The sequence below is a fragment of the Bombina bombina genome, chromosome 5 (assembly GCF_027579735.1).
Source record: "Bombina bombina isolate aBomBom1 chromosome 5, aBomBom1.pri, whole genome shotgun sequence".
Classification (NCBI taxonomy): Eukaryota; Metazoa; Chordata; class Amphibia; order Anura; family Bombinatoridae; genus Bombina; species Bombina bombina.
In genome coordinates this window covers 746,395,066-746,422,232 of record NC_069503.1, presented here as the reverse complement: position 1 = coordinate 746,422,232, position 27,167 = coordinate 746,395,066, and the positions used below count along the sequence as shown (strand labels likewise).

General features: G+C 35.4%; 1 protein-coding gene across 1 annotated transcript in view; it reads left to right on the top strand.

Annotated features, from left to right (window-relative positions):
- The window catches only part of GPLD1 (glycosylphosphatidylinositol specific phospholipase D1), a 220,839-nt gene that overhangs the window by 111,033 nt on the left and 82,639 nt on the right, over positions 1–27,167 (top strand). Inside the window, exons 13-15 of the mRNA XM_053714797.1 lie at positions 6,890–7,023; positions 10,359–10,545; positions 24,796–24,906. Coding sequence (XP_053570772.1) covers positions 6,890–7,023; positions 10,359–10,545; positions 24,796–24,906 — 432 coding nt within the window. The remainder of the gene's footprint in view (positions 1–6,889; positions 7,024–10,358; positions 10,546–24,795; positions 24,907–27,167) is intronic.

The window sequence follows — 27,167 nt, the reverse complement described above, 5'->3', positions numbered from 1 at the left end:
ACAAGCTTCTTGTGCCAATAACAGGCTCTTACAAATAGTTAAAGCCCGTTCTATGACGTCACTAAGACAACAAGCCTATCAGGACCTTTGTTGGGGGCGTGGACTATATCGAAACAGAGCAGGGGAGACGAATCGGCTGTAAGCGGCTGTAAGCGGGTTGTATATAGAAGGTATTAACCGGTAAGCCGGCCATCTAGATTACAATTTCCTCAACTGCATCTATCTAACCCTTTGTTAATACAGACGCCCTCATATGGTGGCACACTTTTTTTACTAAATATTCTAAAGTTGGTTTGCCTTGATCATGATCGTGAGATTGTAAGGGTGAACTAGTTGTATATTCTATCCCTCATAGAGTTGGATAAAAATCGAGTCACTATATCCTATATCACTTAGGTTAAGCTGTCACAATAACATTTATCATTTATATATTGGTGTTTTGTCTGGGGATTCTTGACTTTTTTCGGATTTATTTGTACTCATGATCAGCCACAGGTGGAGTATTTATTACTCTCTGAGACGAAGGGTTATCATTGACTTGCAAGCCATGTGGGGGAAGGGATTGATATCAAATGTCTAGGTGCCTGATGAAATGGTTTTCACAGAGAAACGCGTTGCATAGTTTCTCTCAATGTATGCTATGATTACACTGTGGATAGCATGAGTGGTTTTGTCTGTTATTTTAATGTTTTAATAAATCAATTGGATATTTTAAACACACTCATTGCTTTAGTATTAATCTTTGAGCTTACCCTACCTGAAGGTTTTCTCTACCTACATTGCATGCTGTGGATTCTGTGTTCCAGCACCACCGGAGTTCAGCCAGCAGGGTTGCTGATAAAAGCACAGCCTCCTTCTATTGGCATTATTGAGTGCCTTTGACACATGTGAGTACTCTGTATCGTCTTGCCTGATACAAAAAAGTTAACAATGGTATTGAGCTGGTTGTTCGTTCCTGTGAGTGCACTTTTCTCTGTATGTAGTCTCCCTAAGGGAAAAAGGGGCAACCAGATGTGGACTCCTTGCTCAGAGTGCTTATAGGAATATGGCTACACCTCACTGACGAGGCCCAATGAAGACCGAAACGATCGTTTGGGGTTGCTATGTTCCTTGTTCAGAGAGGAATTGCCTATTATTTTGGTGCTGGATTGAACGTAATAGGCGGCATCAGACTGATATACTACAGGAAAGTTCTTCTCTGTAAAAAGCATTACTGGGCTAAAAAGAAACTGCACCCAGGTGGTAAATCACCATAGAACCGGCTAACAATGGTATTGAGCTTATTGTTCGTTCCTGTGAGTGCATTTCTCTCTGTATGTATGTAGTCTCCCTAAGCTCCTCCTTGCTCAGTGTGCTTTAAGGAATATGGCTACACCTCACTGACAAGGCCCAATGAAGGTTGAAACGATTGTCTGGGGTTGCTTTGTTCCTTGTTCAGAGAGAAATTGCCTGGTATTTCGGCGCTAGACTGACCGTAATAGGTGGGAGCAGACTGATATACTACCGGAAAGTTCTACTAGAAAGAAGCTGCACCCAGGTGGTAAATCGCCATAGAACAGGCTAACAATGGTATTGAACAGGTTGTTCATTCCTGTGAGTGTGGTTCTATCTGTGTGTATTTAGTCTCCCTAAGGGAAAAAGGGGCAACAAAACGTGGACCCCTTGCTCAGTGTGCTTAGAGGAATATGGCTTTACCTCACTGACGAGGCCCAATGAAGGCCAAAATGATCACCTGGGGTTGCAGTGTTCCTTGTTCAGAGGAATTGCCTGGTATTTTGGTGCTGGACTGACCGTAATAGGTGGGATCAGACTTATATACTACAGGAAAGTTCTTCTCTCTGAAAAGCATTACTGGGCTAAAAAGAAGCTGCACCCAGGTGGTAAATCGCCATAGAACAGGCTAACAATGGTTTTGAGCTGGTTGTTCATTCCTGTGAGTGCACTTCTCTCTGTATATTATATATGCTGTATATATATATATATATATATATATAAAAAAGAACACTTTGTAAGTAAGTAGCGCACACATAGACTTTAGCAATATAATTTCAAAAGGTACCTGTATACCACTCACTGTCCGGTAACACGCTGGGGAGCAATTGGCTCAGGGTGTATGGAGATCTGCAGCTGTGGAGACTGAGCCGGTCTGTAGTCAGCGTCTGAGTAAATAGAATATATTCCAATGGATTGTCCCCACTTGTAGCGCAAAAAATCTCTCTCCAAAGAAAAGTAAAACTTCCTTTATTGTAGTAACAAAAGTAAAAACATGACAGCCTACACACGACTGTAATAAAGCACTTAATGTAAAAACACAGTGTCAGTGATCTGAACCACATGCAGACATGTTTCGTGCAGTTGCGCACTTGATCACTGCTTGAAAGCAATCCTGATCACACCTACTTTATAGCACTTTTCTTAAAGAGACATTTGTAAATGTTAGACACTGTGTGCTTGAACTCTCTCTTTACTGCCTATCCTTTGTTGAAGAACATGTTTCAAAAAGTTATTTAATACATTTGCAGAAAAATTTTTCTCTTCTACATGTATATTAATAATAATATGATGTTAACTTTTATATATTAAGAATTTTTTCTCTTCTACATGTATATTAATAATATGATGTTAACTTTTATACATTAAAAATTACCTTATGTCTTTGCCTCATTTCTCATAAGTATATCTTATACCACTAGATAAAATTGCAGTCTTTCAACTGTAGTACTTTGATGTAATTTATATATGACACTATGTGTCATACAAAAAATGTTAAATTTATTTCTAGAGTAAGGTTTAGAGTTTACAATATATGTAAAAATAATTTATTGTTTAAGACTTATATGATGGCCATATATTATTTCTCCCCTTTTCCTTATCTAAAAGAAAAGCTGTTGTGTATATATTAATTCACAAAAAGATCCAGGTCTCTACGCATATTGAGACCTAATGGATTACATGTTTTTAATGTGAAAATCCAGAAGACTTCACGTTTGTTAAGTTTATCTTCTCTGTCTCCTCCTCGTTTCCATAGAGGAACATGATCTATACCTTGAATTTTTAATAAAGACACATCTGAATTATGTTGACTTTTAAAATGTCTCGACACTGGTGTGTCGGTGTCATCATCCTCTATTGATCTGAGGTGCTGAAGAAACCTATCTTTAATGCTACGCTTGGTTTTACCTACATAGTTAATTTTACAGAGATCACACGTAAGTAAATATACTACATGTGTAGTTGAACAATTTATGTAATACTTAATTTTATAGTCTTGCTGGGTAGCAGATGAAGAAAAAGTATCGCCCTCAATGACATGGTTACAAGTTTTACATATATTTCTCCTGCATCTAAAGAATCCCTTTCTCTCTTTTAGCCAGCATTTATTGTGTTTTATTGGAAGATTAGATGGAGAGAGGTAGTTTGAAAGTGTTTTTCCTCTTTTGGGTATAATATCTACACCCTCTTCCATTATAATTTTTAGTACTGGATCTGAATATAACACAGGTACAGTATCTTTAATGATTTTGCTGATGTTTTTAAAATCAGTACTATAGGTAGTTATAAACCTGGGTTTCTCAGTGTCCCTTTTTTTTGCATCTTTCCTTTTATATTTTAGTAAATCCTCCCTAGTTTTTTGCTGAACACTTTCTTTTGCTTTAATTAAAGTGCCTTCATTATATCCTCTCTGTTTTAGTCTTTCTTCAATAATTTTACACTGTTTATTATAATCTTCCTCATTAGAGCAATTTCTTTTGGCCCTAATGAATTCACCCTTTGGTATTCCTTGTAGCACATGTCTCGGGTGACATGATTTGTATAAAAGTGTAGTATTGCCTGCTGTTGGCTTTCTGTAAAGTATAGAGACTATTTTTTCATGTTCTACATCTGCTTTTAATGTAAGATCTAGAAAGTCTATTGACTCCGTACTTTCTTCTCCTGTGAATTTCAACCCACATTTGTTATTATTTAAATAAGCACAGAAATCTTTTACTTGATCTGTGTCTCCTTCAAAAATGAAAAGTAAATCGTCTATATATCTGAAAAAATGTATGATTCTCTCTCTATGGGGATTTCTCTCTCCAAAGACGTGGAACAGCTCCCACCAACCCATAAATAGGTTGGCGTATGATGGGGCAAACTTGGCCCCCATCGCCGTTCCACGCCTTTGGAGAAAGAAATCTGATCCAAACATAAAGAAATTATGCGTTAAAAGATATTCAATTGCATTAAGTATAAACATTTTTGTTGCTGATTCATAGTCAGTACACTGGTTCAAGAAAAATTCTATAGCTGTCATGCCTAAGTTGTGATCTATACAAGTATACAAGGATGATACATCCACTACTAGAAATCTGTAATTTTCTTTCCATTTGATATTCTGTAACTTATTAAGCAATGATGTGCTATCCTGTATGTAACTTAGTAAATCTTTAACAAGTGGTTGTAAGAAAGTGTCCACCAGATCTGATAACGGCTCATTTAATGAGTTAATACCTGCAATTATAGGTCGTCCTGGTGGACAGACTAAATCTTTATGTAACTTGGGAAAATAATGAAATATTGGAATTACTGAATTAGTTGGAGTTAGGACTTCTTCTAATGTAGGAGTTATGATATTGTTTAGTTTAGCTATCTTAGTGATTTTAATTAGCTCTTTTCTAAACTCTCTCGTGGGATTACCATCTAGTTTGATATACACTTCTTGATCAGACAGTTGCCTTTTACATTAAAGAAGCCAAAAGGCAACTGTCTGATCAAAAGTGTTCAGCAAAAAACTAGGGAGGATTTACTAAAATATAAAAGGAAAGATGCAAAAAAAAGGGACACTGAGAAACCCAGGTTTATAACATCAGCAAAATCATTAAAGATACTGTACCTGTGTTATATTCAGATCCAGTACTAAAAATTATAATGGAAGAGGGTGTAGATATTATACCCAAAAGAGGAAAAACACTTTCAAACTACCTCTCTCCATCTAATCTTCCAATAAAACACAATAAATGCTGGCTAAAAGAGAGAAAGGGATTCTTTAGATGCAGGAGAAATATATGTAAAACTTGTAACCATGTCATTGAGGGCGATACTTTTTCTTCATCTGCTACCCAGCAAGACTATAAAATTAAGTATTACATAAATTGTTCAACTACACATGTAGTATATTTACTTACGTGTGATCTCTGTAAAATTAACTATGTAGGTAAAACCAAGCGTAGCATTAAAGATAGGTTTCTTCAGCACCTCAGATCAATAGAGGATGATGACACCGACACACCAGTGTCGAGACATTTTAAAAGTCAACATAATTCAGATGTGTCTTTATTAAAAATTCAAGGTATAGATCATGTTCCTCTATGGAAACGAGGAGGAGACAGAGAAGATAAACTTAACAAACGTGAAGTCTTCTGGATTTTCACATTAAAAACATGTAATCCATTAGGTCTCAATATGCGTAGAGACCTGGATCTTTTTGTGAATTAATATATACACAACAGCTTTTCTTTTAGATAAGGAAAAGGGGAGAAATAATATATGGCCATCATATAAGTCTTAAACAATAAATTATTTTTACATATATTGTAAACTCTAAACCTTACTCTAGAAATAAATTTAACATTTTTTGTATGACACATAGTGTCATATATAAATTACATCAAAGTACTACAGTTGAAAGACTGCAATTTTATCTAGTGGTATAAGATATACTTATGAGAAATGAGGCAAAGACATAAGGTAATTTTTAATGTATAAAAGTTAACATCATATTATTAATATACATGTAGAAGAGAAAAAATTCTTAATATATAAAAGTTAACATCATATTATTATTAATATACATGTAGAAGAGAAAAAATTTTCTGCAAATGTATTAAATAACTTTTTGAAACATGTTCTTCAACAAAGGATAGGCAGTAAAGAGAGAGTTCAAGCACACAGTGTCTAACATTTACAAATGTCTCTTTAAGAAAAGTGCTATAAAGTAGGTGTGATCAGGATTGCTTTCAAGCAGTGATCAAGTGCGCAACTGCACGAAACATGTCTGCATGTGGTTCAGATCACTGACACTGTGTTTTTACATTAAGTGCTTTATTACAGTCGTGTGTAGGCTGTCATGTTTTTACTTTTGTTACTACAATAAAGGAAGTTTTACTTTTCTTTGGAGAGAGATTTTTTGCGCTACAAGTGGGGACAATCCATTGGAATATATATATATATATATATATAATAATAATAATACAAATAAAAATTTGTTCTATGTGAAGAACATAGGAATGTAAAATATGCGTAACACGCTTCATGTTTTGCGCTTTAGTTCTAAGACACTGTCGGGTTAGCGCACATGTAGAGTTAGTAATCTTAAAGTGTGATCTTGAAATATTAAATATAAAATATTAAAAAATATTAATAATAGTTATGAAAAATGATTATACATACTGTAAAGAATTCTAAATAATCCATATAATATATATATATATATATATATATATATATAAATATATAATAAAAATAACATGTTTCTGTATGTGAAGAACATTGGAATGTAAAATATTCATAATTCCTGTTGGGTTAGTGCAAACGATAAGTGTTAGGTTTTTTGATTTGTGCTCTCCATTGAAGTCTATGGAGGAGAATAAGTTAACACAGTCACGATATTCAAAGTCCTTCTAGTGAAGTTTACGTTCGAGCAGGAGCACTAAAGACCACTCCACTTGTAATCTAGTCCTTTGTCAGTTAAATTCTGCATCTGGGCTTAACGGAAGCACATTGGTTATTACTTCTTCTGGAATACTAAATGGCGCTATCATATGCTACTGTGATTAACTATTTTAGATATGTGTCCTCAGTTTATATTTACTATGATATGCTAATGTGATTTATTAATTTATTTTTTCAGAATTCACTCCATATATTAAGCAAAGCAGTTCATGCAATGAACATAAAGAATATCATAAATTCACAATCTTCCAATCATGTTTCAACTCCTTCTGCTACCTACTTTGTGGAATCGCCTTACGCAAGACTTGGATGGTTTGTTCAGTTTTCTGAAGTTGAATGGTCAATTAGATAGAGCACCAATCATCTGAACTAATAAAGGGATAACAAATAAGAGCTTTAATATAAGTATTATTATTGTTCATACTAATTTCATAAAGAACTTATTTTAATTGGGTAGCTTTAACAAATAAAGTTTTAAGCAGGTATGTATGAAAAACCTATACCAGAAAAAAGGTTTCAAAGATCTTTATAATCTTCTCATAATTGTTCTTAACGCTATAAAGTTTAGGGACAAAACAACAAAAACAATTGTTTCTTTCACGATTCAGAAAGAGCAGAAGGTTTCAACCCAGTCCTTAGGCCTCCCTAACTAAATGATCAAATTTGCTTCCTTTTCATGGTATCCTTTGTTGAATGAGCAGCAATGCACTACTGGGAGCTAGCTGAACACATCTGGTGAGCCAATGACAAGAGGCCTTTATGTACAGCCACCGATCAGCAGCTAGCTCACAGTAGTGCATTGCTGCTCCTAAGCCAGCCTAAAATATGCTCTTTAGCAGCATTTGGTTCTTTTCATAGAAGGATTTATTATTGTGAAAGTGCAATAGACAGTTTTTTCACTGATCTTTGTGATAAAACCCTGCTCTGAAAGAGCCAAATGCTGCTAGAGGCAGCCATATTTGGCATTCACTGTTAAACTAAATACTCGTGGCACACGTCTAGAGAATGCTGAGGTAAGTGTACATATATCTAGTACTGTACAGAAAAAAAGCATTTGCAACAAGGTTTTTTTGTTGTTTTCTTTTTTAAATAGTTGTTATTAGTTTTTTACATATATAGTAAATAACAATTACAGAAATCACAGAACAAGATTCAGTGGAGCAGTGAAAACAATTCTCACATACTTGATTGATATCATAAAGCTCAGTTAGGACCCAGTTTGTCATGAGTGAAATCTAAACAAATAAGTTCCTCTCATCTTTATTTGCATCCTGTAATAATCAATAAATAATCTGTAGTCTCAGGTGTATTTACCTGAGGTGACTTTGGATAAAGGTTCCTATTAACTAGTATTGTGTCTGCATGACCTGTTGCCTGGGAGCACGGTCTACCAACAGAGGATCCCCCCTCATGTTCCTTGTGGTCACCTCAGAGTACATAATCTAAGGTTCCCACAGTTCTATAAAGCGATCTTTTTGAGCTAGTAGGTCTGCAGAGATAAAACAATATAGGAAAATTGTGAGTTTATTTGAAATATATACATATTAAAGTATTCAACCTCAACTTGATTGTGTCTAAGACACAAACTTTATAGGTCAGATATCTGATGCATTATCAAATTGTAATATACTCCCAGTATAATTCATAAGGGCTGGTAATTCCTGGTTGAAGATTAATGCAAACTGTATTGTAGTTAAATAATTGAGATATCTCTCACTATACTATACTATTATAGGTTATACCTCTCACTTCAGTAGAAACATATTATATCAGGTGCTCAGATCCCAAACACACTAATTTGATTGTGTGTACTGGAGTGTTATTCACACAATTCCTTGCATACCACGCTTATTCAGCTTGTAATTCTTTATTGGCTCCCACACATTCATGCATTGTGATAAGAAACTCCTTATTCAGTTGTGATTGGTGCAACTTATTGTTTTTTAATTCCACATACCAGTTCTGAGCTCCTACAATTAATAACGTTTAGGAAGAGACCTAATCTATAACCGTCTCTCCAGTTGTAATTCATATGGCTAAGCATCCATTACAATATATATATAGCTTGCTAATGAGTAGCTGATCGCCTATAGGTTCAGTTGTTACTCTAAAGAAGTAAATTCACACATCGCTACTAGGCATCAGTTTTCCTAATTTATTGCTTGTTAGGGAACGGTCAATTCTGTCAGTTTGTACTGGAGTTTAGGACATCACTCGTGCCACCTGAAGTTACTGTTATCAACGCTTTCGCCGTCAGTATAAGCTGTTACCAGCTATCTGGTGTTTACTCAGAGTATCGAGTTAAATCACAGAGACCACAGGTCACTAACACGGCTAATGCCGCTAATACCTTTAATACCTTTGTATAGAATCTATTACCGCTATTTCCTACGGTTACCTTTAATACCTTTTAATACTAGGTAATCGTAGGAAATAGCGGGGGAGTTTATTTGAAATCGTAGGAAATAGCGGGGGAGTTTATTTGAAAATATATACAGACATTTGGTAAATATATTAAATTTTGCGTAAAACTATAGAAAAGTCAGGTATTTCTCTTTTCCAATACCTTGCTATACATAACCTATTTGTGGTGCATATCATCATAACAAGTTTACAATTGTCTAGAGTGAGGCCTGGTATTGGATTGTGTAGCAAAGCTTGTGCGGGGGTGAGATTAATCTGTTTATCAAATATGGCGCTTAATAATTCCAAAGTTTGGGACCAAACTTGTGTCGCTGACCTACATTGCCACCACATGTGGAGATATGTGCCTCTTTCCAAACAACCCCAGAAACACAGCTCAACAGTGTTGTTTGATCGTGGATATAATTGTGTCAGGTGTAGGTACCACCTGTAAGCAGTTTTAATATAATTTTCTTTTAGAGTAGCACTGAGTGAAAAAGAACATCCTCTCTGTAGTGTTGAGACCCATTCGTTTATGGACCAATTGACATTAGTATCTGTCTCCCAGGAGTGCATAAATCTGTCTTTGTTTGCTTCACTAGGGGTATAAAAGGTAGAATATGCTTGAGCTATGGCACCCTTAGGTCTGTTTTTAGAGAGGCACAGCATCTCAAAACTAGTCGGTCGACTTGGTGGTTGTGATTGTAGGATATTTTGTACTCTAGATCTAAGCTGAAGGTAGTGAAACCAACTATGCTTATCAGTAGGGTCTAAATCCAAATATTGAGTATATGTGAGGAATTTATTGTTGATCAGAGTATCTGCAATATGGTATAAGCCTCTGTTAGCCCATTTGTTTAATACTATAAGAGGGATGGGATTTGCTAAGGAGTCTAAAGGGGTGACAACAAGTTTTTTTTTAACAATATTATGCATATAATACTCAAGCAACTTTCACTCCATTGAGCCTACCTTAGTATGCTCTCAGGGAAAGGATAGCAAAAGAAAGTGGTCAATTTGATTACAGTAGTATAGTTAAAATTTGTTTTGTTTTTTATTAGTACACTCTCTCTGAACCAGGAAAGTTCACATTTGATATCAGAGTCTACAGCTGGCATTTAAAAACATACAGGAATAGTTTATAAAAGTACATGTTACCAAAAATCAACTATATAATTTTTAACATTGTAGAAATTTTAAAGAAAAATGTATTCCAAATGAAAATCAATTCTTCTATCTCCTAGGGCTTTGACAACAGCTGATATTAACCAGGATGGACAAGACGATTTAATAGTTGGGGCTCCAGGTTATAGCACACTGGGCCATGTTCAAGTGGGCCGTGTGTATATTGTGTACAGTAATGATACAGGACTGCCTTCTGTCAACATGGACCTAGATAAAGATGCAGACATCTTGTTGCAAGGCTCTGAGGTGAACAAACAATTCTATTTGTATTCTGAATTCCGTAGCTCAATAGATAATCCATGAAATAAAAGTGACTTCAAGAATATACAGGGATTTAAAAGCTTTGTACTGTACATGCGGAAGGTGACAATTTATGTGTGTAAACAGCATCATAAATGTTACTGTAAATGACCCATTTATTATCAGGCACTAGCACATAAAGTGCACTGTGAAGTAGTTTCTATTCATGGGGGTATATTTATTAAAGTGAGGACGTCGTATCATGTCCGCCGCACATCGGTAAATGCCGACAGCATACGCTGTCAGCATTTATTATTGCACCAGCAGTTCTTGTGAACTGCTGGTGCAATGAAGCCCCCTGCAGATTCATTGCCCCCTGGTGCAATGAAGCCCCCTGCAGATTCGTGGCCAATCGGCCGCTAGCAAGGGGTGTCAATCAACCCAATTGTATTCGATCGGGTTGATTTCTGTCCGCCGCCTCAGAGCAGGCAGCCAGGTTATGGAGCAGCAGCACTCTATAAAGGTAGCCTCCCCACCTGGCTACCAATATATACAAACAGAAGATTCTGCATGATCCTTCAACGCATTTCACTCATTATTTTGGGCTTTATTAAGAGAGTTAATCAGTCTTGGGTGACATAATTTATACTCATTCTCTGCATCTGATTGGTTATACACTTATGGTGATTTTGGTAATTTCTTGTAAATGTTAGATCCTCAAGGTGGTATCAGATAATAATTATAAACCATTTAACATCACAGACTTAAAAAGCTATTTGTAAATACTATTTTCTCAATCAAAGGTTCATTTCATAAAATAGTAGTTCAAAGTATATGATTATGTGAGGTGATAGGGAACAATAATTAATAATTAAACAAATTGTTACTAGAGCTATTAGTCAGGGAATTCCAAGTACAAAAGGTAACGGAAATTTCTTCCACAGCATTAAGCGCTCTCTAAGTGCTACAAATAAGGAATTGCTACAATTCTAAGATAGATAAGTATATATTTGAAACATATATTTTTTTGCTCTTACTAGCCTAAATCTTGCAACGTTCTATATATTTAAAGTGCTGCATATCTAACATTATATATAAATTTAGCCGTATCCATATACATCCAAATATGTATATATCTTATATATACCTCCTTCTTGATAACATTATAAAATTACCCATTATAAGAGTTTAGTGCTATTGAAAAATAGCTATAGTGTGCTTATTTGTAAAATAGTAGCAGATATGTGAAAAACTATGAAAAAAAATATGAAAAGATAAGATAAAAATATATATAGGGGCTGGCGGCGGAGCGTAGCCGTGCAGGAACATGGCTGCACTTTGAGAAAGCTCCGTGGCATATCCTCAAAAACTGACTTCAATCTGGAGACTACTTGGGAGAAAAGACCCTTTTAAGCTGTATTGATTAAAAATCTAGCCTGCGGGTACACTATATCCTACCACCACACAATTAAAGCAAGGAACACCCGCACTACGCAACTGACTCTCCTGGGCCTACCCGCGATACCTCCGGACTTAGCCCACTCGCAACTGCGACACTGAGTTGCAAGAGAACTGCTTCCAACTACATCGGTGTATATATATATATATATATATATATATATATATATATATATATATATATATATACAGTATATACCGCTGTGTATAAGAGGACCATCCTGTAGCTGATACCAGACGTAAACCAGGAGGTCTGTGTACAAGCCAACACCCGAGCCACGAGGTGAACTCAGGAGTAAGACCGGACAAATCTTAATGGCCTCAAGGCAGTAAGTAAATAGCTGCACATCATCACATAAACCAACGAATCTATAAAGCACATAGCAAATAGCCCAAAAGATCAACAAATTTAAAAATCATTACAGGACTTTCTTTTTCAAAATAAGCCACTTAAGAAATATTTCTAACCAATTTTATTGACTTACTATATCTAGAAAGGCCTTATTAAAAAAATGACCATTAACACCATATATGATCAGAAACACTGTCAAACATAATAGTGACTTCTCAAGATTAACGGGATACATCCAACAGGATCTATTAGACATCTGTACTGTGATGGCCATAACTACAGTTTACCAAACAACTATCCTACAGTGGCCATATTGATGGCGACTAAAAAATACAATAAGGCCGATAAAAAAACGACAATGGCATCAACCACCACTATGAGCTCCTTTTTTTTAAAAACAGGTCATTGATACAGCAGAACTAACAACAGAGATAACTTCTGTCGATACCCTAGTTTTCCACCCTCAAGCTTCAAACTCCCCTCCACATATGGAGCAATTATCTCAGATTCAATCCACTATCTCAAATCTACCCTCTAAATCTGACCTAGCAGATTTGAAAACTTTCATCAAAACTGAAATGTCATCTTTGAGAAAAGACATAAATGAACTAGGGTCAAGAATAGAGTACTTGAAGAAGGCCAAGACACCCTAAATAACATGATGACCGACTCCAACCATCAAATGACACATCACGAATCTCTTATACAATCTCTACAACTCAAAATTGAAAATTTAGACAATAGAAGTAGAAGGAGCAATTTGAGGATAAGGGGTGTACCAGAAGAAATAATGCAAGACATTATGTTCTCATACCTACTGCAGTTGTTCCAATACATTATCCCATCCCTAAAACTCACAGAAATGTCCATGAAATGAGCTCACTGAGCCCTAAGACCCATACCAAAACCTCCTAATCCTCAGAGAGATATAATTCTAAAGTTTTCAAACTACTTGGAAAAGGATGCGATATGGAGACAAGTCAGGTTACAAAGAGAGAATAATTTCCAAAACTACTTTATACAAATATTTCAGGACATCAGCCCAACAACAATTGAAAAACGTCAAGAGATACGTTATATTACACAGATTCTGAAAGAGAAGAAAGTGAAATATTGTTGGGGTTTCCCTTTTAGCCTCATAGTTCAGAAGTAAGGCTCCAGAAGATTTGGACACTTTCTCCAAAGGCCTCAATCTCACCTTCCCACAAACAACCACGCCAATGCCACAGGAATCTACCTCCCAGAGATTCGCTGTTCCCAAATCCCAGAGGCCACAATGGTACACTGTCTCTAAAAGAAAGAAACTGGAATAAGCAACAACATGAGAAACTGCAAGGATTTTCCCCTAAAAGGGAGTTAAGAAGATACAATAGCTCCAAGAGGAATGGACTATGACTATTTCCAATCAGCAGATGGATAAGTATAGTATAACAATCTAAAAATGTTTTCCGAATTATGTGATCTGGCTTGTTTCTTATATAACTAGATTTGCATATTTTGGCTGGATTTAGATGTGTTGAAGTTAAAATAAATACTGCCAGATATTATACCTTCAACTCCGGCAGAAGTTATATACTCCCTAATGGATATTGTTCTAATTGTTTTTTTGATAATTAGTGGAGTCATCTTTAACCTCCCATTATTCCACAGATATAATAACGAGGTCAGTGACATAATTGAGGATAGACTACCCTGCCACTGACAATATGTCACAATATGTTTTTCATAAGTTATATGTGTTATGTTTTGTTCAATTGTTTTTTTAAATTATTACAGGCTCATCCTGCTCACTCCCACCTACTGTTGTTACACACACTTTCCAATCTTAACTAAACATTGTGATATTACAAATAAACCCACATATAGACCATGGCTAACCAGCAGGTTCGCCCCCATACTACAAATGATTTACACTTGTTTTCAATTAATGCTAAAGGCTTGAATATACCAAATAAAAGAATAGTAGCTATAAAGGACTTTCAAATAAATAAAGCAGATCTAGTGTTTATCCAAGAAACACATTTCAGAAAAGGAAAAGAACCCACCACATTTGCATGTACACATGGCCTATGTTATTGGGCTACACATAACAGAAATAAAAAACACGGGGTAGGTATTTTAATTAAAAACAATATTCCTTTCAAAGAGACGCAAATTATCAAAGACAGAGAGGGCAGACTTATTATTTTAATAGGATTGTTATATAACAGAGCAGTAACTTTGGTCTCCATATATGCACCCAACACTGCACAACATTCTTTTATGAAAAAGTTATCGAATTACATTATAGACCACCAAAAAGGAATACTTATCTTGTTTGGAGACTTAAATATGGCCTTAAATTTAGAATTGCTTTACATGCACTTCTTCTATACCTCTATCACAAATTACTAAAACCAAATTACACTTGAAACAAATAGTAGCACAGGACGTTTGGAGAGCTCTTCACCCCAATATTAGAAATTACTTGTTCTATTCATATCCTCACAGAATTTATACTAGAATTGATTATATATTCTCAGACGTTACTTGCCTATCATTATTAAATCTGCAAAAATTTTACCTATAACTAGAACTCTTACATAAAGAGAACCGATCTGACAATGCACTATTAGAAAGACTAACACACGAAAGACAGAAACTAGCAACATACCTTGCCAAAGAACATAAAAAACAAACACTATACTCACAGCAAAAATATTATTAAGGACGTAATAGGTCAGGACGATTGCTAGCAAGCTATCTCAAACATAAAGCACATAAAAAATGTATATTACAACTCAGAGATGACCAAGGACATCTTCAATACACAACAAAAGACATAGCACACTCCTTTAGAACATATTTTCAAAAATTATATAACATTAGGAATATAACAGACATTACACCTGAGAAACAAGCCAAAAGAGCACAACTCATAGATACATACCTCAAGAACTTAAAATTACCACATATCTCAGACATACAGAAAACAAAATTGTAAGACCCTATAACAAAGTAAGAAAAAAAATTAGTCATCAAAGACCTACCTTCTGGGAAGTCACCAGGTCCAGATGGCTTTGGCCACAAGTACTACTCTATATTCCAAGAAACACTTCTCCCACAACTCTTTAAATACTTTCAACATATATATGAAACCAAAGCGTTCTCCGCAACAGCCCTAGAGGCCCACATAGTTTTATTACCGAAATCAAATAGGTCTCCTTTACTTTCTTCAATTATCGCCCCATTTCATTGTTAAATACTGACATCAAATTATATGCAAGAATATTATCCCATAGACTTAATCAAATTTTAACTGATGTCATCCACCTGGATCAGGTCGGCTTTATTCCTAGAAGGGAGGAAAAGGACAACATGGTCAGGGCCTTAAACTTAATCCATCATGTACAAGATAGGGGTATTCAAACTGTAATGTCTACAGACACGGAAAAGGCCTTTGACCGTGTTGCTTGGGACTTCTTATGAGCCACTCTAGTTCATATGGGGCTTGGATAACCAATAATTACTAGAATATTTTCCCTCTATTTTCATCCTAATGCAAGCATATCAGTAAATGGGGTGCTTTCCCCACCTTTCTATATCACTAATGGGACCCGGCAAGGGTGTCCATTATTCCCCTTGTTATTTGCTTGTATTATAGAAACCTTAGCTGAAAAAATAAGGCAAAATCCACAGATAAAGGGAGTTGATATAGGCTCTTAGAAATATGTAATTTCCTTGTTTGCGGATGATATGCTCTTTTTGCTCACAAAGCCCGATGACTCAATCCAACAATTGTTATTAGAATTACACACATTCCACTGCTTATCTAATGTCTCCATCAACATGTCCAAATCTGACATTTTAAACATAAACCTAGATGACCATACATTAACAAGAACTAAGAAAGTAACTCAGTTTGCATGGAGCCCCCATTCTTTATGTTACCTGGGTGTGAATCTAACACCTACTATCAATAAAATATTCTACTCAAACTATATACCAATTAAACAAATCATCACACGAGCTCTATCGTCATGTCACTCCTAAAAATTATCTTGGCTAGGCCGTATAGATGTTATTAAAATTAATATATTCCCTAGAATACTTTACCTCCTACAAACACTGTCAATCCCCCTACCTAAAACATATCTCCCAACTATACAAAAGGCTTTTAGTGATTGTATATGGCATAAGAAACCTCCAAGAATTAACCAACAAATAATGCAATCCCCTAGACTACAGGGAGGTATGGGAGTTCCAAATCTAACGCTCTATCGGCAAGCAATCTTTTTACAAAGGATAGTGGACTGGAACATTCACTATCATCATAAACGTTGGATTCCCTTGGAAAACCTAACATTAGGAAAATCCCATCTAGGAAGATTTTGTTGGGGCACCAAAACATTTTTTAAAACTAGTTCTTGCAACAATCCAATAATCCAGGAGACTTACCTAAATTGGGAGAAATCTATTAACACAAACCATTACATTTCTTCAAACCCATCACCACTTACCTCCCTTATTGAAAATGGGGCATTCACTGTGCGAACCTACACGATCCATTCTCTGACTAACACAGTGTAAAGAGACTTCACAGTCCACTCACTGACTCACAATGAAACTTTACTCTCACAAACTGAACTAATTGATAAAGGCCATGACTGTTTTAAAAATTGGTTCACATACCGACAAACACAAAACTTTATTACCAAACATAAAGGACACAAAAACATGGTCAGACCATTAACAAAATTCGAATCACTTTGCGTACATACTCCCCCGCTCAGACATACCCTATCTACCATATATAAAATACTAGTGCAGAGCCCTCCCTTTTATATTCATCCATATATAGAAAGATGGGAAACTGACCTAGGAGTTATAATTCTCCCCCAGACGAGTATGTCCATTTTCCAAGCCACCATGAAATCCTCGATCTCATCCTCAATACTAGAAACGAACCTTAAATTATTACATAGGTGGTATCTCACCCCACAAAAACGTCACCATCTTTACTACACCAAAAAGAATCAGTGCTGGTGAAATGGCCATGTTGGTAGCAATGCAGCACACATGTGGTGGTGGTATAACTCTGTACAAAACCTTTGGAGGTCAGTGATTGACGAGATTTAATCAATACTGGAGACACAGCTCCCTTTAGATCCCTTGATATGGTTAATGAACAAACCCCCTAAAATTAAATATAAACCATACCTTAGACTATACCATATCATGATTAATGGAGTAAAAGTCTTAATAGCCAAAACTTGGCATCATAAAGAAACACCTTCCTTAACAATGTGGGTGAACAAAGTTACTGAATTAATGACCCTTGAGGAATATTATTATCTTAAAAATAATAAAATGGAAACATATGCAGAAATATCATGTTTATGGGAACACTATACCCAATCCAAAATTAAACAAAACAAGTGAAACTTAACTTGGAAAAATTAAAATAGTATGAGAGTGGGAATGTAACACGAAAGTGATATAAGGAGTACATATAGGTGTGCAGATGAGCTGGGACCCAGTTATATTTTGTTTATCATTATTTATTTTATTACTGGATATACCATTATTTAATATATTAATGCAAAATAAGTGTCTTCTACTATAACCTGATTGTTGTCACCGCTGACTGTAGTCACAATCTACAACTAAAGACATTTAAGATATAACATCAATACGGTGACAATATTCCTAGAGAGACTTTTACATGAAAAAGAAGAACTTACACTGAGTATAAAGACAATACTTTATCTTTTGTTTGCAATTTATGAATGAAAATTAACCAACTTCTGTATAATGTGACTATGGAGCTGCGTCTTTAACATTATGTAAAATCAAGCTTTTAAAATTGGTATTAAAAAAAAAATAAAAAATCTGTAAATAAATATATATATATATATATATATATATATATATATATATATATATATATATATATATATATATATATATAGGGGCTAATATCTGTTTTGGAGTTAAGACCTCTTGGCTGCATGGTTTTCATTTTATAGATTAGTTCTGTCTCCTTATACAACAATTTTTCTACATAATTACCCCCTCTCCAATTTGGTTTAACTTTGCAGACACCCCAATATTTTAGACCCTTCATATTATTATTGTGCACCTCTCTAAAATGTTTATAAATGTATGTATTAAAATTACTATGACTTAAGTGCGAAGATTTTTGGCAAATTAAGAAATGAAGTACAATAATTGTTTTATACTATATAAAACAAGCTTGACATGAGTATACAGGCTAATACAGATTTTTGGCTCTGCTGTAGGTGAAAAAATTGGAATGGAAAAGATAAAATGATGAATTCATGTATATTTTCATATGATACAAAAAAGTTTTTTTTATCAGAGGAGGGTTCTCGTCTCTTTATAGTTTTTTTTTTATAGCAGACCTGTTTGCATTGCAGTGAGTGGTCTTACGTCTGACAGTTCTCCCTCTACAGTTTTAATATTCTCTTAACCTATTACAATATTCTCTTAACCTATTTGAGAGGGACAGTCCCTGATTCTGAGATCTGTCCCTCTTAGACAGCCATATGTCGCTATTTAAAGAATTTCCGTTAGCCCCACCCATGGAGCACACAGACACACCCACAAACTTATGTACAAAAAAATGCAACTAGAATTGCATAAAGAACAGATTGCAAGGCTCCAAACATATATTTATGTAAAAGCAAAGTATCAAAAGATAAAAAATATATAATAGAATCTCCAACATTTATACAAGATAACTTTATTGTGCAGGAATAGAAAATAAAGTCCAACCGGATTGTACACACACACACACAAACAATTAAAAATAGCTTAAACTCAATGGGTCCATGTGGTTAATATGATGGTAACAGTTAAATATGATGAGTCAGAGAGTAATAGTATCAAATACAACTGCTGTGAGATGGTAATATTAATATCAACCTGTTATAAGGTATTGTTTATAATCATCATACCAAGCAGTACGGTTATCAACCTATCATAAGGTATTTATGTGCTTGTATCACGCAATAACACTACCACTATGGTTTGCAGCTATAACAGTATTGATACATTTAGTAACCAATTCTTGTAAGTTGCGGTAGTTAGTAACAACTGTATATAACATATATTGTCTCTTAATAACATACGATGATACTAAGGTATGTGCTGGACAGTACAGTTGAGATAACGCTAAACTGACAAAAAAGCCCCTTCTATAGCGGGGGCTTGAATTACAAACTAAGTAAGTTGATAAAATGTGAAACGCGCGTCAGGGGCACTCTCACAAGGTCATAGTACCTAATTTTATCCGCTTACTCAGTTTGTTCTCATGTTGAAATAATTGATCTGGATAATCAATAGTCAGCTTAACTATAATTCAAGCCCCCGCTATAGAAGGGGCTTTTTCAAACAACATGCTCCACAAAGCTACTAGGAAATGTGTAAGTCATAACATCACGGGAAGTATGAATTTATTCCCGCACTCTGTTCAGCATTGTTTTTAACAATTTGCCTTGTTCACTTAGTTCAATGCAAGAAGCCAAATTAAGTCTAATTTACATTTGTGTGTGTATATCAATTAAAACACCAAAGGTAATTTCTCAATATTTGAACTCCATTAGTGATCAAACACAACGTGGATTGTGGGGTCGATCCGATAAAAATCTTTTTTTGCGCGGGTTTGGTATCCTATATACGGCGTAACCTAGAAGTTCTTCCCGTATATTTCTGCCGTCGCCCGTAGTTTTTTGGGCCATAGGCAGGTATACCAAACCCGCGCAGTTTGGTATCCAATATACAGCGTAAGGACTTACGTGGCGAAAATGGAGAAATCTTACTCCATTTTCACCTCGCCACAAAAAGCAGCCGTAAGAAGCCTTACGCTGACTATTGGAGCCCCGTAACTCTCTAAACTAGCTGCTAAATAAACCTAACACCTAACGCATGCGCAATGTCTATCTACCTGTCAACCGCGATCCCCCGCCGCAATCCCTAATAAAGTATTTAACCCCTAAACCGCCGCCATCTACATAAACTAACCCCCTACTGTGAGCCCCTAAAACCGCCGCCATCTACCTGATCTATCCCCTAATCTGACCCCTTACACCGCCGCCAGCTATATTAATATTATTAACCCCTAATCTAATATACATAAAGTAATAAACTCTATTACCAGCCCTTAAAAGGGCCTTTTGCGGGGCTTTGCCCCAAAGTTAACAGCTCTTTTGCCCTATAACCTGCCCTCCCTACACCGCCGCACCTATATTAATGGTATTAACCCCTAATATAAGCCCCTTACACCGCCGCCATCTATATTAAAATTATTAACCCCTAATTTAATCTACCTACCCCGCCGCCAGCTATATTATCTATATTAACCCTAAGTATATTATAGTTAATATAGTTATTACATTATATATATTAACTATATTAACCCTAATTATATTAGGGTTAATATAGTTAATATAGTTACTATAGTATTTATATTAACTTTATTAACTCTATCTAACCCTAACACCCCTAACTAAATTCTTATTAAATAAATCTAATTAATATTATAAACTAAAATATTCCTATTTAAATCTAAATACTTAACTATAAAATAAACCCTAAGATAGCTACAATATAATTAATAATTACATTGTAGCTATGTTAGGGTTTATATTTATTTTACAGGTAAATTGTTAATTATTTTAACTAGGTATAATAGCTATTAAATAGATATTACCTATTTAATAGCTACCTAGTTAAAATAATTACCCAATTACCTGTAAAATAAATCCTAACCTAAGTTACAAATACACCTACACTATCAATAAATTAAATAAACTACAAATATCTATCTAAAAATACAATTAAACTAAACTAAACTAAATTACAAAAAAAAACCACTAAATTACAAAAAATAAAAAAAAGATTACAAGATTTTTAAGCTAATTACACCTATTCTAAGCCGCCTAATAAAATAATAAAGCCCCCCTACCCTATTCTAAATTAAAAAAAGTTCAAAGCTCTTTTACCTTACCAGCCCTTAAAAGGGCCTTTTGTGGGGGCATGCCCCAAAGAAAACTGCTCTTTTGCCTGAAAAAAAAAACAGAATACCACCCCCCAACATTACAACCCACCACCCACATACCCCTAATCTAACCCAAACCCCCCTTAAATAAACCTAACACTACCCCCCTGAAGATCTCCCTACCTTGTATTCACCCCGCCGGGCAGAACTCCTCATCCGATCCGGGCGATGTCTATCCAAGCGGTAAAGAAGAGGTCTTCATCCCATCAGCCAATTGGAATTCGACGGACGCCATCTTGGATGATGTCATTTAAAGGTACCTCATTCGTCGTTCAGTCGTCGGCCGGGATGGATGCTCCGCGTCGGTGGAGAGAAGATTCAAGATGCCGCTTCATGGAAGATTCTGCCCGATGGAAGAAGACTTTGCTGCCGCTTGGATAAAGACATCGCTGGGATGAAGACCTCTTCTTTACCGCTTGGATAGATATCGCCCGGATCGGATGAGGAGTTCGGCCCGGTGGTGAAGACAAGGTAGGGAGATCTTCAGGGGGTAGTGTTAGGTTTATTTAAGGGGGTTTGGGTTAGATTAGGGGTATGTGGGTGGTGGGTTGTAATGTTGGGGGGTGGTATTGTGTTGTTTTTTTCAGGCAAAAGAGCAGTTTTCTTTGGGGCATGCCCCCACAAAAGGCCCTTTTAAGGGCTGGTAAGGTAAAAGAGCTTTGAACTTTTTTTAATTTAGAATAGGGTAGAGAATTTTTTTTATTTTGGGGGGCTTTATTATTTTATTAGGGGGCTTAGAATAGGTGTAATTAGCTTAAAAATCTTGTAATCTTTTTTTTATTTTTTGTAATTTAGTGGGGGGGTTTTTGTAATTTAGTTTAGTTTATTTAATTGTATTTTTAGATAGATATTTGTAGTTTATTTAATTTATTGATAGTGTAGGTGTATTTGTAACTTAGGTTAGGATTTATTTTACAGGTAATTGGGTAATTATTTTAACTAGGTAGCTATTAAATAGTTCATAACTATTTAATAGCTATTATACCTAGTTAAAATAATTAACAATTTACCTGTAAAGTAAATATAAACCCTAACATAGCTACAATGTAATTATTAATTATATTGTAGCTATCTTAGGGTTTATTTTATAGGTAAGTATTTAGATTTAAATAGGAATATTTTAATTAATAATATTAATATTAGATTTATTTTAATAAGAGTTTAGTTAGGGATGTTAGAGTTAGATAGGGTTATTATACTTTATATATATATATAATATAATAACGATATTAACTATATTAACCCTAATATAATTAGGGTTAATATAGTTAATATATATATTATAATAACTATATTAACTATATTAACCCTAATATAATTAGGGTTAATATAGTTAATATAGCTGGCGGCGGTGTAGGGGGATTAGATTAGGGGTTAATACATTTATTATAGGTGGCCGCGGTGTAGGGGGATGTAGATTGTAGGCAAAAGAGCAGTTTACTTTGTGACAAAGCCCCGCCAAAAGCCATTTTAAGGGCTGGCAAAAGAGCTGAATTCTTTGGGGCATGCCCCGCAAAAAGCCCTTTTAAGGGCTGGCAAAAGAGCTGTTACTTTGGGGCAATGCCACGCAAAAAGCCCTTTTCAGGGCTATTTGTAGGGTTAGACTTAGGTTTAGTGGTAGGGATAGTTTAGTATTTTAAGGGTTAAATAATTTAATATAGATGGCGGCGGGGTAGGGGGATTAGATTAGGGGTTAATAATTTTAAAATAGATAGCGGCGGGGTAGGGGCTCACTTTAGGGGGTAGGTAAGGTAGATGGCGGCGGTGTTAGGGGCTCACTTTAGGGGGTTATAGATTTAATATAGCTGGCGGCGGTTTAGGGGTTAATAACTTTATTAGGTAGCGGCGGTTTAGGGGTTAATACATTGTTATTGTTAGGATAGTGAGGGGGTATAGCGGATAGAGGGTTAGACGTTTCGGGCTATGTTAGGGAGGCGTGTTAGACATGTCGGGCTATGTTAGGGAGGCGTGTTAGACAGTGCGGGTGATTTAGACTTTAGTCAGGTTTTGTAGGCGCCGGCAGTTTCTAACGTGCCGCAAGTCACTGGCGACGCCAGAAATTTGTACTTGCGCAGATTTCTGGACATCGCTGTTTTATCCGATTTACGGCACGTTAGCATCTGACAGCGCCGTATATGGGATAGCTCGAGTTGCGAGCTGAAACTGCGGGAGACGAGGGTTCCCTCGCTTGCGCCGCAAACTACGATCTATATCGGATCGCGCCCTGTATTTCCAACTTCATCAGTGACGCACATTCACAAGTACATATTGTAGACTAAGTAGTAGTTACTAATGATTTGTGCCAACAAGCAACTGTACAAATATAATGAAACAGGAAATGCCAATTGGCCATAACACCTCATTTGTGACTTTGCATTTGAACTGCTTCTGTCTAAGCATCTTAAATAGGTTTCAACAGGTATCTACATTCTAGGCTAATAAATGTCTTTAAAATTTATATTAAATATAAATATCCAGCTTTTAAAGGATACTGTTATTTAAGCCTATGACACATTTCTGTAAACATCCAGCATGTATATATTGTATAGATGTTTCTTCTTGTATTTACATTTTTTTTAATGTGACATTTTTTTCAGGAAACAATGGAATTTAATTATCTGAACTATTTAAAGGGACATTAAACAGCTGGACACAACTTCAACAAAATGTTTACTACTCTCTCTTTACATGCGCTGTTTAGAGAAGCTCTCGATGTTCATACTAACTACATTCATCTTGGAGCTCATGTATACTTACATCCTGTGAATAAAAACTGATGAACATCCACAGATAAGTGTTATTGCTCACTTTTTTAAAGCTGTATTGTGAACCACTTCTGTCAAAGAGGGGTACATATATTAAGCTGCGTTCGCAGCTTTTACGGCTATGTGGCTATGTGGAGCAGGATCGCATATTCAAGTCTGCTACCAAATATTTAAGAAGCAAAAAAAAGCTTCTTTTTTTCCTCTCCAAGACTCCAACACCTCAGTAGTCGCACGATCAGATACCCCGTCACTCGCTTGTTCGGGTTGATTGACATTCCCTGGTCTAGTGCAATCAGAGCAGGGGGCACCATTGCACAAGAATCCTCTTGTGCAGTAAAACATTTTGCAGCGCAATGACAAATCACAAGTGGCGATTGCAGACGGGCAGATTCATCCTGCAGTTATGGTAAATTTGTGTAAAAATACATAATCTCTAAAATGGCTACACCCAGTAGGAAGATGTGGAAGTTGTGCAACTGGCACCTGTAGGGTTAGAACAGCTTAGAGAGCTGCAGGCGCAGTGAAGAAAAATAGTAGCTTAATGAGAAGTAATAACCATGCTGTTGTGCGCAGAATAAATATCCCTTTAATATTTGATCTATGAATGTTTTGGTTTCCAGCTGTCTGGCAGGTTTGGTTCTTCTGTAGCAGTGCTGGACTTTAATGCTGATGGACATATGGATGTAGCAGTAGGAGCTCCATCCGTGGGGTCTAAACATCTCACGTACACAGTAAGTGACAATCATTTAAATGTTGTTACGCAGAACTGTCACAATGATACATAAACATAAAAATACCTTGTTTTAGAACTTCTACGCGTTAGTAAAGGAATATTTATTTCAAGCACAGAGTGACGCCATATTAATACAGAGCACCAATTCTTATTTGTAGCCGAGGCAAATATAGCCTTATAAATATTTGGGATATCCAGAGTTGCCATTGATTTTTTCCTGTATGCGAATGATGTAAGGATCATAACAGTCTATGTAATGTAAAATGATTACATATTAAGGGCCAGATTACAAGTGGAGCGCTATTTAATGCTCCTGCTCGAGAGTTAACTGCGCTAGAAGTAAGCTTGCACTTTTAAGTTGAAAGTTAAAAGTTATCACTCGCGCGCGAACGCTAAGGAATAAAAAGCAAAACTTTAAATATTGCGCACATGATAACCTGTTCCCCAATAGAATTCAATAGAGCAAAAAAAAAGCTGGAAAAACCTAACACCCTACTTGCACACAAACCCGATTACATATTTTCAAGTGCGCTAACCTGACATGAAAATATGAATATTTCACATTCCAATGTTCTATTTATTCATAACTACATATATATATTTATATATATGATTTTTTTTTGTACAATATATATACCTATACATGATTATATATAGAGCATGCAATTTTAAACAACTTTCTAATTTACTCCTATTATAAATTTTTCTTCATTCTCTTGCTTTCTTTATTTGAAAAAGAAGGCATCTAAGTTATTTTTTTTGGTTCAGCACCACGGAAAGCACTTGTTTATTGGTAGGTGAATTTACCCACCAATCAGCAAGAACAACACAGTGTGTTCACCAAAAATGGGCCGGCATCTAAACTTACATGCATTTCAAATAAAGATACCAAGAGAATGAAAAGAATTTGATAATAGGAGTAAATTAGAAAGTTGCTTAAAATTGCATGCTCTATCTGAATCATGATAGAAAAAAATTGGGTTCAGTGTCCCTTTAACTGCAAAGGGCTCCAATGCACATATATATATATATATATATATATATATATATATATATATATATATATATATACACACAGTATATATATATTCTATATATATAAAAGAAGAAGTCCTGACTGACTGACTGACTCATCAACACCAAGCTCAAAATGTTTAACCTAGGAATGTGACATTTGGAAGTAACGTTATTTTTAAGACATAGGCACCCACTAAGGAAGGATTTTTGGAAATTACATCCCTAAGGGGGTGAAAAAGGGGGGTGAATATTTTTATGAGGATACCTATATCTCAAGAACCGAAGATGTTACAGATGTGAAAATTGGTGTTTAGATTCTCCTTTAAAAATACAGAAACACGTGTTTTACCATTTCCTGAAAATCTATTTGGGGGGGGGGGATTTATGATGATACCTATATTTCTAAAACCAAAGATGTTACAGACGTGAAAATTGGTATTTAGATTCTCCTTTAAAAATAAAGAAACACATGTTGTACCATTTCCCGAAAATCCACTTGGGGGGGGGGGGGTATTTATGAGGATACCTATATCTCAAAAACCAAAGATGTTACAGATGTGAAAATTTGCATTTACATTCTCCTTTAAAAATAAAGAAACACATGTTTTACCATTTCCCGAAAATCCACTTAAGGGGAGTAAAAAGGGGGGGGGTAATTTATGAGGATACCTATATCTCAAAAACCGAAGATGTCTTCATTATGAAGTAAGTTTACATGCCAAATATCTTGCTCCTAACATCAGTAGTTCTTAAGACATGGATATCAGTAAAAATTAATACTATTTTTCACATCTGACATTTGAGTCATAATATATAATTACAATTTAATATTAAAGTAATTGTAAACAGAATAATAATAACATATTTTTGATGTGCTGTAAGGACCCCCCGCCCACAACATGTATCACTATGTTAAAGCCCTTTGTCTGCTTTTTTTTAACACCTGAGTCCTCATATCTTTAAGAAGCCCTTATAACTTTTTTGTGCAATATTTGTTTGTTTTTTATTTTTATTAGATGGTGTTATTATTAGTGTAACTATACTGTAATGTATTTTTATGTGTTTTGTGAGACTTTTTTATTTTGCAAAACAGTTAACCAGAGCTCTGAGGAAGCGCTAACCCGACGAGCGTTGTAATACCAATGCGCAAATACCCGCAATAAACCCCTTATCACTTGCACGTAACTAATAGCGTTCCACTTGTAATCTGGCCCTAAGATGGCAAAATATTTTTTATACAAA